The 19382-nt window shown below is 41.5% G+C and overlaps 1 protein-coding gene across 1 annotated transcript; it reads right to left on the bottom strand.

Moving 5' to 3' along the window:
- Positions 1–16062: 16062 nt before the first annotated feature.
- Positions 16063–16590, bottom strand: LOC110893615. The gene has a single exon (XM_022140711.1). It carries the CDS (start codon positions 16588–16590, stop codon positions 16063–16065), a length of 528 nt encoding a protein of 175 aa, XP_021996403.1.
- Positions 16591–19382: the final 2792 nt, after the last annotated feature.

Raw genomic sequence — 19382 nt, 5'->3', positions numbered from 1 at the left:
AAGATTCGCGTGTTTTACCATTTGGTTTTTGAGTTTTTTGTTTACTTTGAATTAACTATGTCTTGTTAACTCGTTATAAGCTTTGTTTCTATTTTGAACATGATGCTAGGCTAAAACTCTCATACACTGCCTAGGTTTTAATGACTACAAACATGTTTTGATATTAGTTCTTTTTGGTTTATGGATTGATTTGTGGTTTAATATAATAAAGTAATAAACTTTGGTTACCATATGATCTTATGTTCATGCTTGCTTAACTTGTTCTTTTATGAATTATAACTCTTCATGTTGCTTGGTGAATGTCCTTCATATAATAATTGCATGCTAGGTTGACTGTTTGGTGCTTTTGACTATTAGATGGTTTGGTAGCGTACGTAGTAACCATTGGGGTTTAGTTAGGATTTGATTAGGTTAAGTGTTCTGCCAACCTTAATAGTTGTGAAGTGAGAGGTTGTCAGTTAGTCTCCAGTGATTAGGATTCTAAGGTTAGATATTTCATGAAAAGATCCCTTATTCACATATCTCCGTTTACTAGATGAGTCTGATCATAGTTCTATAGCTATCTGTGACTTTCGCGCTATGAGGTAGATTGTCGATAGGGTGTTTTATTATTATAGAAGGATAGCCCGTGAGGGAATCCTCCAAACCGGTAGTTTAACAACTTTTAGGTTTCCATAGGTCTCTTCTTGAGAAGGGTCGAGGGTCCTTTAGGTTATCCTTTAAGTTTAGTATTTTACGATCCCGGTTTCCACAATAGCTCCATAACCGATTGAACATGTCAAACATGTGTAGGAGTCTGACCTAGGTAGTGTGTTTCTCATCATTTGATCACATCCTCAATTTTAGTTCATGTCTTAGCCACCTTTAGTTAATTTTAATTAATTACATTAGGTTATTAGAACCCCTCCCCCAAACAACAAAAAAAATTAGTCGAGTCAGTTTAGTTAATAGTAATCGAGTTTAGTAAATGTAATTAGTAGAGTCTCATGGGTTCGATACTCGGACTTACTTAAGCTTTACTACATTGACTAGTAAACTTATCGGTTATGTGGTTTAGGTTTTAGAGAGTCGAGTTTATAAATTTAAAACTTAGAGTATCTTGTTCAAGGTTAAAATTAATTAGTTTTTATAAACCACTTTTAGCACATCAATTACCATTATTACTACTTTACTTTAGATTTGCACGGTATAAAAATAACTTGCTTAGGTTAACAGTTGGGAGGGCGTGGATTCAAATGGTGGGATGATAAAGTCCCTTGTCCTGGGTGTGACAATTTCATTCCCACATTGTTGTTTTTGAATGAAAAGAAAGATGAATTTTTAATGAAGAAAACCAAGGAGGCGATGCTCTTGAAGATGTTTTTGATGTTCAATTGGATGTTCTTTTCTTACTGTTTGTTTAAGTAGGGTAATTTAACAGATTTAGAATGTTAGCAACTTGTTGTTGATGTATGCGGTTGTAATGTTGACATCGATATTTCGTAATGAATGATTATGTGATGGTACTTGTGTGTTGTTATTAAATATGTATTGTTGAACCTACAATACCTGATTATGTTGTATGTGAGTGTTGTGATGTTTTTTATGTATTACGGTAGCCTGCTTATTACCATAATCAGGCTGAAGATGTTGGAAACAAACCCGTCGAAGTTGATAACTTCTCCAAGGTGACTTCTATGTATAAAGAATGGTATGATGATTGTGACAATGTCATAGGAGTGTTGAAAGTCAATGATGCAAAGGCTAGAAAGGAAAAGGATGTTATCCCTACTGAAGACTATAAGATGGAGCCAGAGGACTATGGCCCGAAAGTATTGTAAATGGCATGGGTCTATACGACTGAACCAGAGGATGATTAGTACCATGATCCGTACCCAGGGGAGCATTCGTCTGATTCCAAATGGTCAAATGATAATGCACATCGGAAATAACTTTTTAATATGTTTGCAGTGTAAGCACTTTGTAATGGTTAAGTTTATGCACTTTGTCATGGTATTGTCGTGACTTTGTAATGAATGAAGCTGAATTTTAATGATCATCGTGTTTTATTTATTATGCATATGTTGTTCCTGCATCATTACTGAATATAATGATCATTAAGAGCAGATTATAATGATCACCTATCTAAAACTGTTGAAGCAGGAACATGAGTTCTCCTGTTTGATAATTTAAAGTCAACGTATGTACATGTTTTTTTTGTACGATTGAACCATTCAGATTTCAACATGCACATTCATAAAAGTCAAATGATCCAAAGTCAAAATTCCTACATAAACAGTTTATACACATCCAACACAACATGTCTCGAAGCTAATAAATTCTCTCCAACATAACAAGTACACATCCGACATCAAATTGTCTTAACAAACTGAAAAGATAAATAGGTAATCTCCACTAATAAGTCTGACTTACCTCGGTGTATGTTGGTGCATATTTTATGACAACAGCTTAATAGTTTAACATCTTAGTCTTTGGATATTTTGTATTGGGCTTAGCATTTGTGTTTAGCTCGTTTAGAGTTGTAATTAGCTTGGAGAATGGCTTAGCCCAGTCCAAAGCCCAGTATGCAAACATGTTTTGCATTAGGGTTTTGGTTGATTCCAAGAGTTTCAGTTACACAGAGAGTGGTTGTGAGATTGAGTGAGAAATATACAAAGATTGGCTCAGGGATTTCTTGTGGTATTGAATTGATTGTAAACATTCGTGTTGGTTAATCAATAAAATACCAGTTTGAAAGTGATTGTTGTGTTCTTCATCTGAATACCTTGTTTTTGTGTTCGTGTGATTTATCAAGGGGATTCCGCACCCTTGATTGATTGTCAATCTCGTAATGATCCACGTGATAGAGACCTATAATTGGTATTTGAGCATTTGCTCTTATTGTATGGTTTGATATTGATAACAATGGTATAATAATTTATTCCATGATAACAATGGTATAATAATTTAATATGGATCATGTCCTCCTTTGTGTTTATCATTCACAATACATAGAGCCCTTACCTCCCTACATGTAGGGAGTTTACAAACCGATGGCCACAAACTATGGAACCAATATCTTTACACAATATTATAATTATACGTAGGTTATTACACCCCTGCAGTCAAAGGGGAGGAGACTGTAGGCTGAGACGGGACCAAAAATCTTCAAACAGAATGCGAGATAGACCTCTGGTGAAGATGTCAGCGATTTGATAACGAGATGGAACATGAAGAACTCTAACTTGATCTCTTTGTACCTGTTCCCATACGAAATGTATGTCAAGCTCAATGTGTTTTGTGCATTGATGTTGCAAAGGGTTACCCGATAAATATATAACACTCACATTGTCACAATATACCAAGGTAGCGCGACTTAGAGGTCGATGTAGTTCAAGAAGCAAATTACGTAACCAACAAATTTCAAAAACAACATTAGCCACACCTCGGTATTCAGCTTCAGTGCTAGAGCGGGAAATGGTAGCTTGTCGTTTAGAAGACCAAGAGATAAGATTTTCTCCGTAATAAACGCAGTATCCGCTAGTCGATCGACGTGTGTCAGGGCAGCCGACCCATCAGCGTCTGTATAAGCTAATAGGGCCGGGTTAAGAGAGCGACCCAAATGAAGACCCAAAGATGATGTGCCTTTAATGTAACGGATGATATGTTTTAAAGCATTCCAATGTTCAGTTGTAGGGGCATGCATATGCATACATACCTGTTGAACAGCATAACTAATATCCGGACGCGTGAAGGTCAAGTATTGTAGGGCACCCGCGAGGCTACGATAGAGAGTTGGGTCGTCAAAAGCGTCACTGGATAATTCACTAAGTACAGTATGTGTGTCAACTGGAGTGGTTACCGGGTTACATGCTTGCATACGTGCACGTGCAATAATGTCAAGAGCATAGGCCTGTTGTGACGAAAACATGGTGTCGCCACTACGAGAGACAGAAATGCCAAGAAAGAGACTAAGAGTACCCAAATCTTTCATGGTGAATTCACTGGCCAGATGTGTCATAAGATGATGACGAAGCTTATCCGAAGAAGTGACTAGTAAGATATCATCCACATAAAGAAGAAGGTAGGCGGCATCCGTTCCATGATGATAGGTGAATAGAGATGCATCAGATTTACTTTGATTAAAACCTAGAGTGAGAACGTAGCCGGTGAATCTTTGGTACCATGCCCGAGTTGCCTGTTTCAAACCATAAAGAGACTTCTTCAAGCGACACACATGATCCATAAATTTTCAATCCCGAAAACCCATTGGTTGATACATATATACGGTTTCATTAAGTGTACCATGAAGGAACGCATTAGTAATGTCAAGTTGATGCACCTTCCATGACTGTGATAGAGCAATGGACAAAACAGTCCGAATGGTGGCTGGTTTGACTACCGAACTAAATGTTTCCCCACAATCAATACCAACCTGTTGTAAGCGACCATCACAAACCAAATGAGCTTTATAGTGTTCCAAACTACCATCTGACATGTACTTATGTTTAAAGAGCCACATACTTCGGATTATGTGCATGTGAGGTCACCTGGGTACCAATACCCAAGTTTCATACTTAATAAGAGCGTGAAATTCATTAGTCATGGCATTGTGCCACTCTGGCATGGATGAAGCAACAGAGGGGTTTTTAGGTACGGGAATAACAGTTGATGTGTGGAGATTGAGTTGTCGTTTGGGTTTGAAAATGCTATCCATTACGCGTGTGCGCATGGTTCGGGTTGGGTGAGTGGATTGAAGTTGTGCGGAAGTAAGTGGTGGTGAGGAGCAGCTGGAGGTAGGATGAGTTAGGGGTAGTTGCGTCTGATGAGCAAGAGGATGTGGGGTTGGAGTTGTTTAGAAATCAGAGGATATGGGGTGTGAGATAGGGGATGTGGTTTGGGCCAACGGGTTTTGGGTTGGGCTGGGTTGGATAGATGAGTGTGAGTGTTAGGGACTGTTGATGTTAGGCGGGATAGGGGAAGGTTGGTTTTTGGGCGGGTGAGTGGTAGTGGAAGATGGAGAGTGGGCCGGTGTGGATAGTGGTGAGTGGGCCGGTGTGGAGTTCGGTGATGGGGTTGGGTCTGTTATCATATTGGCCCAGATGTGGTGTGATAAGTGGATGTCGATGAAGTCATATGAGGGTGGAGGGGTGATAGTGTTTGTGAACGGAAATGTGGTCTCGTCAAACACGACATGACGTGAAATGTGAATTTGCCTCGTTTTGAGGTTGAAACATTTATAACCTCGATGGGTGGAGGGGTAACCGAGGAAGACACATGGATAAGAACGGTTCTCCAATTTATGGATAGTGGTTGAGGGGGTAAGAGGGTAGCAAAGACATCCAAAAACGTTCCAATGGTCATAAGAAGGTGTACGGTGATAGAGAATATCAGTGGGGTTTGTTTTTTTAGTGTCGAAGATAGAATATTTAATTGGTAGGTGGTGGTTGCAAGTGCATGATGCCAAAATATGTTTGGTAGGGAGGCATGGGTTAACAATGTATGAACCATGTTGTTTATGGTACGAATTTTACGCTCGGCCTTACCGTTTTGTGAGGAAGTGTGAGGGCAAGAGAGGCGAAATAACATGAAATTTTGATTAAAGAATTGGTGAAAGGAAGAGTTCACGTATTCCTTGCCGTTATCACATTGAAATGTTTTTATTTGACGCTCAAATTGGGTTTTGATTAATTCATTGTCACACCCCCTAAATCCACCGGCGGAGTACCACCGCTTGGAGGCGTGACATGACCAGGATCAAGCCATCAATCATATTGAACATAGCATAATATAAATAAGATAGTTCGTAAAACCCAATTCAATACAATTGATGTTCTAAACCAAACATAGTATCAATAGCGGAAGCATAAGTATGTAAACCCAAAATAAATCATAAGTTCAAATATTCGAAACGTTAAACATAGTGTTCATGATCTGTACTCCACAACGACCCGTTCCTCCTTGTGCAAGCTCCATAAGTACCTAAGGTCCTGCAAGGCATGCAGCAGAGAGTCAACAACTAGTTGAGCGAGTTCACAGTTAATAGTTCAGTAATAGTATAGTGTGAGTAGTAGTATGTTCGTTTGTTATGACAGGTATCGTATCAATTTCCATCGCGGCCTCCCAGGCAGGTGTGCGAAGATATTAGGGGATGCTTTTCCCAAGTGTTCTAGACTAGGTTTATTTGTATCGCGGCCTACCAGGCAGGTGTGCGAAGATGAGTAAATTCCAGTTCGCGGCCTTCCTAAGGCAGGTGTGCGAAGACAGTCATAATATCGCGGCCAACCCTTGGCAGGTGTGCGAAGATCAGTTCAATAAGTGTTACTAGTCTAGTCGTATCTTATCGTTAGGTTCTATCAGCTGAGTATGTACAACAATTCATCAAATCCCATTCCCACCCGGGAACCCCATGCCTTGGCTGTGTGAACTCACCTTGGGTTTGCTCGGTATGCTAAGTATGTGCTCGAAGTAAATCAATCACGTCCTAAATACGTACGTATTCAAATCAGTTTATATCCAAGTTGTGCACGTATAGGTAATCATACAAGTACCAGCATGTACTCGTTATCACATAAGTTATGTATATCACTTAACAGCAGTTAAATAATCCAGATATCATTTGACAGAGTTGAACCATGTTACTGTGCAAAGGATACAAATTGGCGAATCACATTATTGGCGAAACACATGTTTGGCGAAACACATGTTTCGTCAACTACCCTTTGGCGAATCAAAAATTTTATTTCGTCGATTAACCCTTGGCGAAACACATTCTCTGTTTCGCCAAGCTCCTATTTCGTCAAACATCCAAATTCGTCAACATTCTATTTCGCCAAACATTCTAATTCATCAAGCAGCAGTTACATCAACATGTCAGTTACGCAATCATCACAGAAAACCCTAATCATTCTAACAGCCGATATCAACGTTCAACCATACAATCGTTAATCACATAATCATCATCTAATCATCATACAGCAATCATTACCCAGAAACATACGGAATCATTATCATATAGAAATCAATCAATACCGCACATCTTCATCCATTTAACACATAATCAGCAGGGTATAACTATGTAACAGATTCGTAACATGTAACGCGTATTCATTCCTTATACATCAATAAGTTTTGCAACACTAAATCAACACTATAAACCATAGCCTAGTCAAAACCATCAACCAGAACATGAACACGGTCATAATCTAGCATGATCCTTCATGGTTACAAACAAGAACAGTAATGGATGATATAGCCAAGCAATCACACATAGAAAAACACTAAACGTAAAGAACAAGGAAGCAACTAGATCGGTTCAGGGCTTCGGGTATGCGAGATCACCGTCACAGAGAAAGGGATTTCTAGGGTTTCTGATTTTTGCTAAAAGTGTGACAAATGAAGAGGTTACGTATAACTTATACGCGTCTAAACGTTTTGGGCCGTAACTGGGCCTCAACGAATCTGGGCCGGCGAATTTAATCTGTTTCGCCGAAATTGAGTTGGCGAAATAGACTTGTTTCGTTGAGTGGTCCTTGGCGAATCATAACTCTGATTCGTCGAGTAGTGCTTGGCGAAACACACTTGTGTTTCGTCAAGTTGTTCAAGTGTTAACAGTTTAAGACTAAGTTTTCTGATAAGTCACATGTTATACATATACAACCAAACACAAAACCAAGCAAACACAATTCGTTTCATTATAACACAACGTGTGCAGTTACAAGTCAAACAGTCAAAGTCAATGGTCAAGGTCAACGTGCATTAAATACAAAATGAAAGTCAAAAGTTCGAGTTGTCACATTATCCCCAACTTAAAAGAAATTTCGTCCCGAAATTTGGTACGTACTCACTGAGGAAGCTAGATAGGTTGCATCGTTCACTGGTTTTCCTGGGGTGTCACATCCTCCCCGCGTTGATCTGGAATTTCGTCCCGAAATTCCGTGGTAGTAGCTTCAGCCTCAGCAGTGGTTGTATTGGTTTCGAATAACTGGGGATACTTTTCTGTCATCTGATCTTCGCGTTCCCAGGTGTACTCTGGGCCACGACGGGAGTTCCAACGAACTCGAACAAGAGGGATTCTCTTGTTTTTGAGGACCTTAACATCCCGGTCCATAATTTCAACTGGCTCCTCGACGAACTGCAACCGCTCATCGATAGTGAGTTCCTTAAAAGGAACTATGAGGGTCTCGTCTGACAGGCACTTCTTCAGATTCGACACGTGAAATACATTGTGAACTGCACCGAGTTCAGCTGGTAGGTTTAACTTGTAGGCCACTTTGCCTATTTTCTCAATGATTTCGAACGGTCCGACATACCGCGGATTTAGTTTGCCCCGTTTGCCAAAACGAACCACACCCTTCCAGGGTGAGACTTTAAGTAAAACCCGGTCCCCGACCTGAAATTCCAACGGTTTCCTACGCTTATCCGCGTAGGCTTTCTGACGGTCGCGTGCTGCCGCCATGCGTTGTCGTATCTGTGCAATCTTTTCTGTGGCGTCCACTACAATCTCTGGACCCGTGATCTGACTATCCCCCACCTCTGCCCAACAGAGAGGTGACTGGCATTTACGCCCGTACAATGCCTCGAATGGAGTGGCTTGTATGCTGGTGTGATAACTGTTATTGTATGAAAACTCCACCAAAGGGAGATGCCTTTCCCAACCGTTGCCGAAATCAATGACACATGCCCGAAGCATGTCTTCAAGAGTTTGGATCGTTCGCTCAGACTGCCCATCCGTTTGAGGGTGATACGCTGTGCTCATGTCTAACCGTGAGCCGAAAGATTTGTGCATCGCTTGCCATAGCTCTGACGTGAATCGTGCATCCCGATCCGAAATGATGGAGGTGGGCACCCCGTGTCTCGAAACAACTTCTTTAAGATAGACGTCTGCGAGAGTGGAGAACTTATCCGTTTCCTTTATAGCCAGGAAGTGTGCAGACTCGGTGAGTCGATCCACGATCACCCATATAGTATCATTCCCACCCTGGGATCTGGGTAGGCCTGTAACGAAATCCATGGAAATTTCTTCCCATTTCCATTGCGGTATCTTAGGTTGCTGAAGTAGGCCCGCTGGTTTCTGATACTCCACCTTGACTTTTGCACAAGTCAAACACTTGCCGACGTAAGTAGCGATGTGGGCCTTCATGCTAGGCCACCAATACGTGGTTCTGATGTCATGGAACATTTTATCCGAACATGGATGTACCGAGTAGCGAGACTTGTGTGCTTCATCCATTACAAGTTCTCATAAACCGCCATAAAGTGGGACCCAAATACGCCCTGTTACATAGTAGGCGCCGTCTTCCTTTTGTTCTAATCGTTGCCTTGAGCCGCGTAGAGCTTCAGCCTTGACGTTTTCGGGTTTTAAAGCTTCTATCTGAGCAGTTCGTATCTGTGCAGGAAGACTGGACTGAATAGTGAGCTGCAAGGCTCGTACGCGCCTAGGTAGAGTGTCTTTCCGACTGAGAGCGTCAGCCATAACATTGGCTTTACCTGGATGATACTTGATGGCGCATTCGTAATCGTTCAGTAGGTCGACCCATCTTCGTTGACGCATGTTCAAATCCTTTTGCTTAAGGATATGCTCGAGACTCCTGTGATCGGTGTATATTGTGCACCTGGTACCGTACAGGTAGTGTCGCCATATCTTAAGCGCGAAAACAACAGCTCCCAGCTCTAAATCGTGCGTCGTGTAGTTCCGTTCGTGAACCTTGAGTTGACGAGAAGCGTAGGCAATAACTTTATCTCGTTGCATCAATACACACCCAAGTCCCTGTATCGATGCGTCACAATAAACCACAAAATCTTCCGTGCCCTCTGGCAGTGAGAGAATAGGTGCGCTGCAAAGCCTATCCTTTGGGTACTGAAAAGCGGTTTCCTGGGAATCTCCCCAACGGTAGGTGACACCCTTCTGTGTCAGTAGTGTAAGCAGCTGTGCGATCTTGGAGAAGTCTTTGATGAATCGTCTGTAGTAACCCGCCAAACCCAAGAATTGGCGTATTTCTGTTGGTGTACGCGGTGCAGGCCAGTTTCTGATCGAATCTACCTTGGATGGATCGACATGAATCCCATCCCTGTTCACCACATGGCCTAAGAAGTGGACTTCACGAAGCCAGAAGTCGCATTTAGAAAACTTGGCGTACAATTGCTCCTTTCGAAGAAGTTCCAGAATCAACCGTAGGTGCTGCTCGTGCTCCTCCTGACTCTTGGAGTAAATCAGAATGTCATCGATGAAGACAATCACAAACTTGTCTAAGTACAGCTTGCACACCCTGTTCATCAGATCCATAAATACGGCAGGCGCATTCGTTAACCCAAATGGCATGACAAGAAACTCGTAGTGACCGTAACGAGTTCTGAATGCGGTTTTGGAGACGTCCTCATCCCGGACTCTCAGCTGATGATACCCTGACCTCAAGTCTATCTTGGAGTAGTAACTCGACCCCTGCAACTGGTCGAATAGGTCGTCTATACGCGGAAGAGGATAACGGTTCTTCACCGTTACCTTGTTCAGTTCACGGTAGTCGATGCACATCCTGAAAGTGCCATCCTTCTTTTTCACGAAAAGTATTGGAGCTCCCCAAGGCGATGAGCTTGGACGAATAAAGCCCTTTTCCAAGAGCTCTTGTAGCTGCTTCGACAGTTCTTCCAGTTCGGTTGGAGCTAAACGATACGGTGCGCGGGCTATTGGTGCTGCTCCAGGAGCTAACTCAATCTGGAATTCGACTTGGCGATGAGGCGGTAAACCGGGTAAATCTTCAGGAAACACCTGAGGAAAGTCACGCACAACTGGAATATCCTCCAGCTTCTTTTCCTTTGCTGCTGCGTCAGTGACAAGTGCCAGAATTGCAGTATGCCCCTTTCGTAAACATTTCTGCGCCTTTAAGAAAGAGATGATGCCAACCACAGCACCACTCTTGTCGCCTTGAACTTCGAGAGGTTCTTGACTAGAGCGAGGAATACGGATGATCTTTTCCTTGCATAAAATTTCTGCGTGATGCTGGGACAACCAATCCATACCGATGACAACGTCGAAGCTACCCAAAACTATGGGTATAAGATCAATCGAGAAGGTCTGACCAGCTAAAATGATGCTACAACCCTTGATTATATGTGCGGCTTCTACACTTTTACCATTTGCTAACTCTACGACGTGTTTGGTGTTTAGGGGTGTTGGGGTACGTTTAATAATTTACTCATTTTCAATGACATATAACTTGTATCAGCACCCGAATCAAATAAGACAGTAACATAAATATCGTCGAGAAGAAACTTACCCATAACCACATTGGGAGCATTCACTGCGTCACCCCGACCTAGAACAAAAGCACGACCCCGAGCTTCATTGCCATTGTTGTTATTGTTTCCCCCGTTGTTGTTGTTGTTGTTCCTGTTGCCCTGGTTATTGTTGTTGTTGCGATTCTGGTTCTGGTTCAATTGAGGGCAATCACGTTTGTAGTGACCTTCAGCCCCACACTGGAAACATCCCCGGTTCCCACGCTGTGGCTGCTGCTGGTTGTTCTGTGGAGCTGGCGGTGGGAGTTGCTGGTTCTGATTTGCTGGCCGTGAGCTTCTACAATCCTTAGCCTCATGACCCGGCTTGAGGCATCTTTGACAACGTTCCCTGCGACATCTTCCACTGTGGTGTTTGTTGCACCTACCACACCATGGGTGAGTTCCCTTATATCCACTCTGCCCCTGACTACCCGATGACTGCTGATTCGGACTCTGGTAATCATTTGTCTTGCGCTGCTGTGCTTGAGACTGAATAGATACTGATCCCTTGCTGGAATCCCCCTCCCATTTTCTCTTGTTGTCACTGGGAGTAGCAGATGTAGTGACAGCAGCAGTAGTAGCACTGATGCGTTTTGGCAGCTTGTTCTGATCTACTGCCTGATCGGTGAGTCGGTGGGCAAGACGCTGAATGTCTTGGATATTGTTGAGGTTAGCCGACGTCACGTGGCTCTGAATTTCTGGCGCAAGCCCCTTGAGATACAACTCAATGTGCTTAACTGGAGGGTCCACCATCGTTGGACATAAGATGGCCAGTTCATTTGACCGTTTCGTGTAAGCCTCAATCTCTGACCCCGTCATCTTCAAGTGGTATAGCTCATTCTCCAACTTGTGAATGTCGTCTCGTGTGCAGTACTCACGTTTAATCAATTCCTTGAAATCCTCCCAAGGTGTGGCGTTAGCAGCTGCCAACCCTAGGATCTATACTTGCGCGTTCCACCAGGTGAGCGCAATCCCTTCCAACGTGCCTGTGGCATACTTGACCCTGCGTGCCTCAGGGCATTCGCACATTTCAAACACTGATTCTAGTTTCTCAAACTAATGGAGGAGTCCCACTGCCCCCTCGGTGCCACTGAAAGTACTTGGACGACAGTCCATGAAGTTCTTGAAAGTGCAGACAGGTTGCTGCGCGTGTTGACCTATTGTGTACGAATAGGACAAAGTTAAATACAAGAGTTAATGTAGGATCTAAAGATCCTAGTGTGAGTCTATACTGCAGGGTATACTACCTGCTTGAGCAGCTGCAAGTGCCGCAGCAACTTGAGCTTGAACGAGAGCCTCTAGCTGGGCTTGAGTCATGTTAATTCGTCCAGACATGATCTTCATAGCAAATGCAACATGAGTTAGAGTGGTTCGCGAATAGAGCGATGACAGAAGAGTGTAAGCACATAGGGGTTCTCATGTAACGACGTATAGTAAGCAATGTAATCTAGCATACTACGAGCAAAGTTCTATGTAGTTCTAGCAAGCAGGTAATAAACATAAACCTTATTACCTAGGATGTCGAGTCTTGCACGTGGAGCGAAGCGTCGTTGTGGATCGTTGAGAGCACTGTACTGGTTATAGTCTGGTTTTAATAAAACGTTTTCCCCATATTAAAACCAAGTTCTCTATAACCAATGGCTCTGATACCAATCCTCACACCCCCTAAATCCACCCGCGGAGTACCACCGCTTGGAGGCGTGACATGACCAGGATCAAGCCATCAATCATATTGAACATAGCATAATATAAATAAGATAGTTCGTAAAACCCAATTCAATACAATTGATGTTCTAAACCAAACATAGTATCAATAGCGGAAGCATAAGTATGTAAACCCAAAATAAATCATAAGTTCAAATATTCGAAACGTTAAACATAGTGTTCATGATCTGTACTCCACAACGACCCGCTCCTCCTTGTGCAAGCTCCATAAGTACCTAAGGTCCTGCAAGGCATGCAGCAGAGAGTCAACAACTAGTTGAGCGAGTTCACAGTTAATAGTTCAGTAATAGTATAGTGTGAGTAGTAGTATGTTCGTTTGTTATGACAGGTATCGTATCAATTTCCATCGCGGCCTCCCAGGCAGGTGTGCGAAGATATTAGGGGATGCTTTTCCCAAGTGTTCTAGACTAGGTTTATTTGTATCGCGGCCTACCAGGCAGGTGTGCGAAGATGAGTAAATTCCAGTTCGCGGCCTTCCTAAGGCAGGTGTGCGAAGACAGTCATAATATCGCGGCCAACCCTTGGCAGGTGTGCGAAGATCAGTTCAATAAGTGTTACTAGTCTAGTCGTATCTTATCGTTAGGTTCTATCAGCTGAGTATGTACAACAATTCATCAAATCCCATTCCCACCCGGGAACCCCATGCCTTGGCTGTGTAAACTCACCTTGGGTTTGCTCGGTATGCTAAGTATGTGCTCGAAGTAAATCAATCATGTCCTAAATACGTACGTATTCAAATCAGTTTATATCCAAGTTGTGCACGTATAGGTAATCATACAAGTACCAGCATGTACTCGTTATCACATAAGTTATGTATATCACTTAACAGCAGTTAAATAATCCAGATATCATTTGACAGAGTTGAACCATGTTACTGTGCAAAGGATACAAATTGGCGAATCACATTATTGGCGAAACACATGTTTGGCGAAACACATGTTTCGTCAACTACCCTTTGGCGAATCAAAAATTTTATTTCGTCGATTAACCCTTGGCGAAACACATTCTCTGTTTCGCCAAGCTCCTATTTCGTCAAACATCCAAATTCGTCAACATTCTATTTCGCCAAACATTCTAATTCGTCAAGCAGCAGTTACATCCATGTCAGTTACGCAATCATCACAGAAAACCCTAATCATTCTAACAGCCGTTATCAACGTTCAACCATACAATCGTTAATCACATAATCATCATACAGCAATCATTACCCAGAAACATACGGAATCATTATCATATAGAAATCGATCAATACCGCACATCTTCATCCATTTAACACATAATCAGCAGGGTATAACTATGTAACAGATTCGTAACATGTAACGCGTATTCATTCCGTATACATCAATAAGTTTTGCAACACTAAATCAACACTATAGACCATAGCCTAGTCAAAACCATCAACCAGAACATGAACACGGTCATAATCTAGCATGATCCTTCATGGTTACAAACAAGAACAGTAATGGATGATATAGCCAAGCAATCACACATAGAAAAACACTAACCGTAAAGAACAAGGAAGCAACTAGATCGGTTCAGGGCTTCGGGTATGCGAGATCGCCGTCACAGAGAAAGGGAGTTCTAGGGTTTCTGATTTTTGCTAAAAGTGTGACAAATGAAGAGGTTACGTATAACTTATACGCGTCTAAATGTTTTGGGCCGTAACTGGGCCTCAACAAATCTGGGCCGGCGAGTTTAATCTGTTTCGCCGAAATTGAGTTGGCGAAATAGACTTGTTTCGTTGAGTGGTCCTTGGCGAATCATAACTCTGATTCGTCGAGTAGTGCTTGGCGAAACACACTTGTGTTTCGTCAAGTTGTTCAAGTGTTAACAGTTTAAGACTAAGTTTTCTGATAAGTCACATGTTATACATATACAACCAAACACAAAACCAAGCAAACACAATTCGTTTCATTATAACACAACGTGTGCAGTTACAAGTCAAACAGTCAAAGTCAATGGTCAAGGTCAAGGTGCATTAAATACAAAGTGAAAGTCAAAAGTTCGAGTTGTCACATTCATGAAAGTGACAAAAAACGGAGAAAACTTGGGATTTTTTGGCTATAGGGAAGGCCATAAAAAAATCAGTAAAATCGTCAAGCAATAATATATAGTACCCATGACCTTCTGAACTAATAATAGGCGAGGTCCATAAGTCACTATGTATAATGTCAAATGGTTGAAAAATGTGAGTATTGGAACTAGTAAATAGTAATTTAATGCTTTTACCAAACACACATGATTGACAAATGTCTTCAGTCTTTATTTAATTTTCCAAAGGAAATAGAACAAGATTGTTTTCACGAATGTAATATAGGTTGTCCTGGATGACCGAGATGTTGGTGCCATAATGTAGAAGATATAGCAGCAAAAGTGGATGGTGAGGTGGTACTCCCGGATCCGAGTGTGAGCGGATATAAGTCACCATTGCTGTTGCACCGGAGGATAGGGATCCGGGTCTTATAGTCCTTCACAAGAAAACCAAACGGGTCAAATTCGACAGAAACAGAGTTGTCAGTAGTGAACCAACGAATAGAGATAAAGTTTTTGATGAGTTTAGGGGTATAAAGTACATTGTTCGAGCGAAGGGGTGGGAAGGGGGCGGGTAAGGTTCGAGTGCTGTGTCCAATAACTGGATGGTGGAGCCATCACCAACAATAATATTTTGAGGCAAGCTATTATTAAAACAAGACTGAAAATTACCTGAGGTATTGATCATGTCCCCAGTGGCACCGGTATACATGAAGAGTGTCGGGTCCGATTGATTAAGCGATATGGTGTATATAGCCTGGTCTATGTCAGTAAGAGCGTACGTAGCATGATGGGCTTGAGAGGGTCAGGGACCAAGAACCCCATTACTGCCACTGAAGTTGGACCGCTGATTTACTGTTGGGTATGGACATGGGGGAGAGGCCCATGTGGGCCACTGATTATTGTAAGAAGCAGCCCAAGAGCCATTTGGAGCCCATTGTGTATTAGAAACATTAGACGAAGGGACCCATGAACCATTTGTGCTCCACTGATTTTGTTGAAACTTGTTGCTGGTCCGCTCCTACCTCGATTATCATATCCGCGGCCTCTGCCACCTCATCCTCTGGACCTTCCCCGGCCACGGCCTCTCTCCGACAAACCGTCCGACTGATAGTCATTGGATTCTTGTTGGGTTGCTAGTTGTTTAGTAGTGGTAACGTTAAGCGCCGTTCCGGCATCCTTGGCGACATGAAGAGCTTGCTCCGCCTTTCGCGATTCAACCAGTATAAGCTTCGACCGAGCTTCATAAAAGGTAGGTAACAGGTCATGTTGTTGAATGATGGTTGTGATACCTTCATACTGTTCATTTAGTCCGGAGATTAATTGAAGTACCAACTGAGTGTTGCCGACCGGGGCACCGACATTGGCGAGTTGATCGGCGAGTATCTTCAATTGCTGGCAATATGCGAATATATTAGAAAAGCCTTCAAGCCGGGTGTTGGTAAATTTGTGGCGAAGTTGAAGGGCTCGAGAGCTCATGTTATCTTGGAAAATGTTCTCAATCGCCGTCCAAGCTTCGCAGGCTGTTGAGTTTGGTTTTAGGATTGTATGTAGGAAATCATTAGAGATCGTACCTATATCCATTGTAGTATGATTGCATCGAGACGATCCCATGTGTAATCGGATGTCAGAGCGTCTTTGTCTTTGGTAGCGTCCTTATCATTATCTTTGTCAACCGATTTAGAGGAAGATGTGGGTTCAGCGGCTGGTTCAGATTTGGGACTGAGATGATCCAGTACGAGACATGTTCGACAATGGATCCAGAAGAGTTCACACCATGAAGTGTATTGCCCGGTCTCCATCTCCAAAGTGATGGGGATAAGGGTTTTAATATTTGAGATAGTGGTAGCAGGATGGAGTTTTGGTTCCATCATGAGAGATAGAAGAAGAGGAGGATTGTATGTGAAATAAGATTGATTGAGTGAGGGACGAACAAGATCAGAGGGTGACCTGGACTCTTGATACCATGATAACAATGGTATAATAATTTAATATGGATCGTGTCCTCCCCTGTGTTTATCATTCACAATATATAGAGCCCTTACCTCCCTACATTTAGGGTGTTTACAAACTGATGGCCACAAACTATGGAAACAATATATTTACACAATATTATAATTATACGTAGGTTATTAGAGATTGATATACAGGTTTTAAGTTTTGGTTGAAGAAGGTTTGATGCCGTTTTTCATCTTTGGTTTTTAGGGTTTCCTAAGTTTGTGGGTAAACTCACATTACAATGAAGTCACTGTTTTGCGATTTGCCAAAAACACAAAATTTAGGAATTACGGATACTATTCCGGGATACTGAGTACTCCGAGTTTGTATAATACTTCGGATTAACTGAGTTCTGGGTTAGCAGGCTTTGTCCGAGTTTAATATTGGTCCAAATTTGTAGCTTTCCGACGTTAATCATTCTCTGAATATAACAGACAATACAAATTTCCTAATTTATATATCATTTGAGTTATTCAGGGTTTATAAGCGTTCCAGATTTATTGTAGTTCATAAGAAATCTGGATATTTAGAAGTTTATAAGCAACCCGGATTTATAGAAGGTATCACAGGGTTCCGGATTTATTACAATTTTCCGAGTTAATTAAGTGTTCTGAAGTTATAGACATCTCCGGATATACTTCAACTTAATTTATCCGAGTTAATCAATTTTTTTTCTGAGTTAACCTTTTTTTCCGATTTAATTCAAGGTTCCGGGTTTATTTCAAGTTTCCGGATATAAGGTTCCGGGTATAAATTCAAGTGTCCGAGGTTGATAGTGTCCAGATTTGGTTATAACATTTCCAAATTTATTGTTTCTTCTGAATTAAAGGTGGGAGTTTGAAAATTCCGAACTTATTCAAGTGATGCGGATTTGAGATTCAGAACTTATTGGGATTACATTGTTCCGAGTTTGTCAAGACAATATGTGTCCGAGTTTATGGGATCTAGTGAGGAGTCCGAACTTATCAAAGATCTAAGGAGTCCAATTTTATCATGATGATCATGGTCCGAGTTTATGAGCTTCGAGTGTATGTCCGACTTTATCAGATGAGTGTATGTCTGAGTTTACCAAGAGGAGTTGATGCCTGAGTTTAACATTCTTTCATAGTTTAAAGTGTTATAATGATTGTGGAGTGTGGACCGATTTAAAAAAAGGCATTTTTTGTTCGCGGTAACGAGATGAGTTTGCCCGTAAAATTTGGTGATTACATTTTTCGGACATTTTTTATCGTTTTAGTGAACCGGGTTTTGATATAAAATTCTGAAAGGGCCTATTGAGAGGTTTGATTTGGATTTTGAATCAGGTTTACCAAAATCCATTTGATACCTTAGCTGCGTGTTTAGATTGGGTAAAATGGAATATAAAGATGCAACTGTAAATGTTCCGCTACAACTGATGCAAGTTTCGCAATATGCTGATTGGAAAGAGAAATTTGAGGTATTTGTGAAAAGCGAAGATACTAGAATGTGGAGTTGTATCATGGATGGTTATATTCCTTCTACCCATGAGGTTGATTGAAGAATTAAAGTGACTAAGTACAAGATGATGCAAGAATCTGATAAACGTATGTATGATGAAGAGAAGAAAGCTTTAGAAGCGATACAGAAGTCTCTGCCATTTGAAATATAAAACATTTGTAACATGTATGGGTCTTCTGGAGAGCTGTGGGAAGCTTTAGAAAAAAGTTATTAGAATTCTTCAAAACAGAGTACATGTAATCAAGCATGTGTAGCTGAGATTGCAACTATGAAGATTGGAGAAGCAGATGCTGAGGTAGAATAGAAGAAGGAAGATGATAAAGAGACAATGAAGGTAAAGGACGCATGAGTTACAGTTTGCATGGAGGATGCAGATGAGCTTACAGAAGAAGTACATGTACAATTAGATTCTGCAAGTCATGTTTGTTATAATTGCACTAAACAAAAAGGAAAAGTGGATAGGCTATTGGAACAAAACAAAATTTTGTTAGCTGATCTAGCGAAGGTAAAAGAGTCAAATGCTATTTTGATAAAAAGGGAGTCAATTGTTTAAATAAAATCAAATCGAACTTTCAAGAAATCAGAAATTTAACAAGCAAAGTCAATGAAATGTTACAGATCATTGATTTGGCTCGTGAAACTGTGAAAGATAAGACTAATTTTCTGAAAAGTGCACGAAATTGGCTGATGCACAAGCCAATATTGTTGAACTTCATGGAAGCTTAAACAAATTTGGAAAATCTTCGTAAGTCAGGACTCACATTCAAGAAAATTTGAAAAAGAGTAATGATAATGTAATACCCCGAACGCGTAATACAACAAATCGCGGCGGAAAAGCCGGGGAGTCGTGTCACAAAATCATTGTTTCACAACACATGGTATTTGAAGTTTCGTTTTAT

The sequence above is a fragment of the Helianthus annuus genome, chromosome 2, assembly GCF_002127325.2.
Source record: "Helianthus annuus cultivar XRQ/B chromosome 2, HanXRQr2.0-SUNRISE, whole genome shotgun sequence".
Taxonomy (NCBI): Eukaryota; Viridiplantae; Streptophyta; class Magnoliopsida; order Asterales; family Asteraceae; genus Helianthus; species Helianthus annuus.
This window is presented reverse-complemented; position numbering and strand designations above follow the sequence as displayed.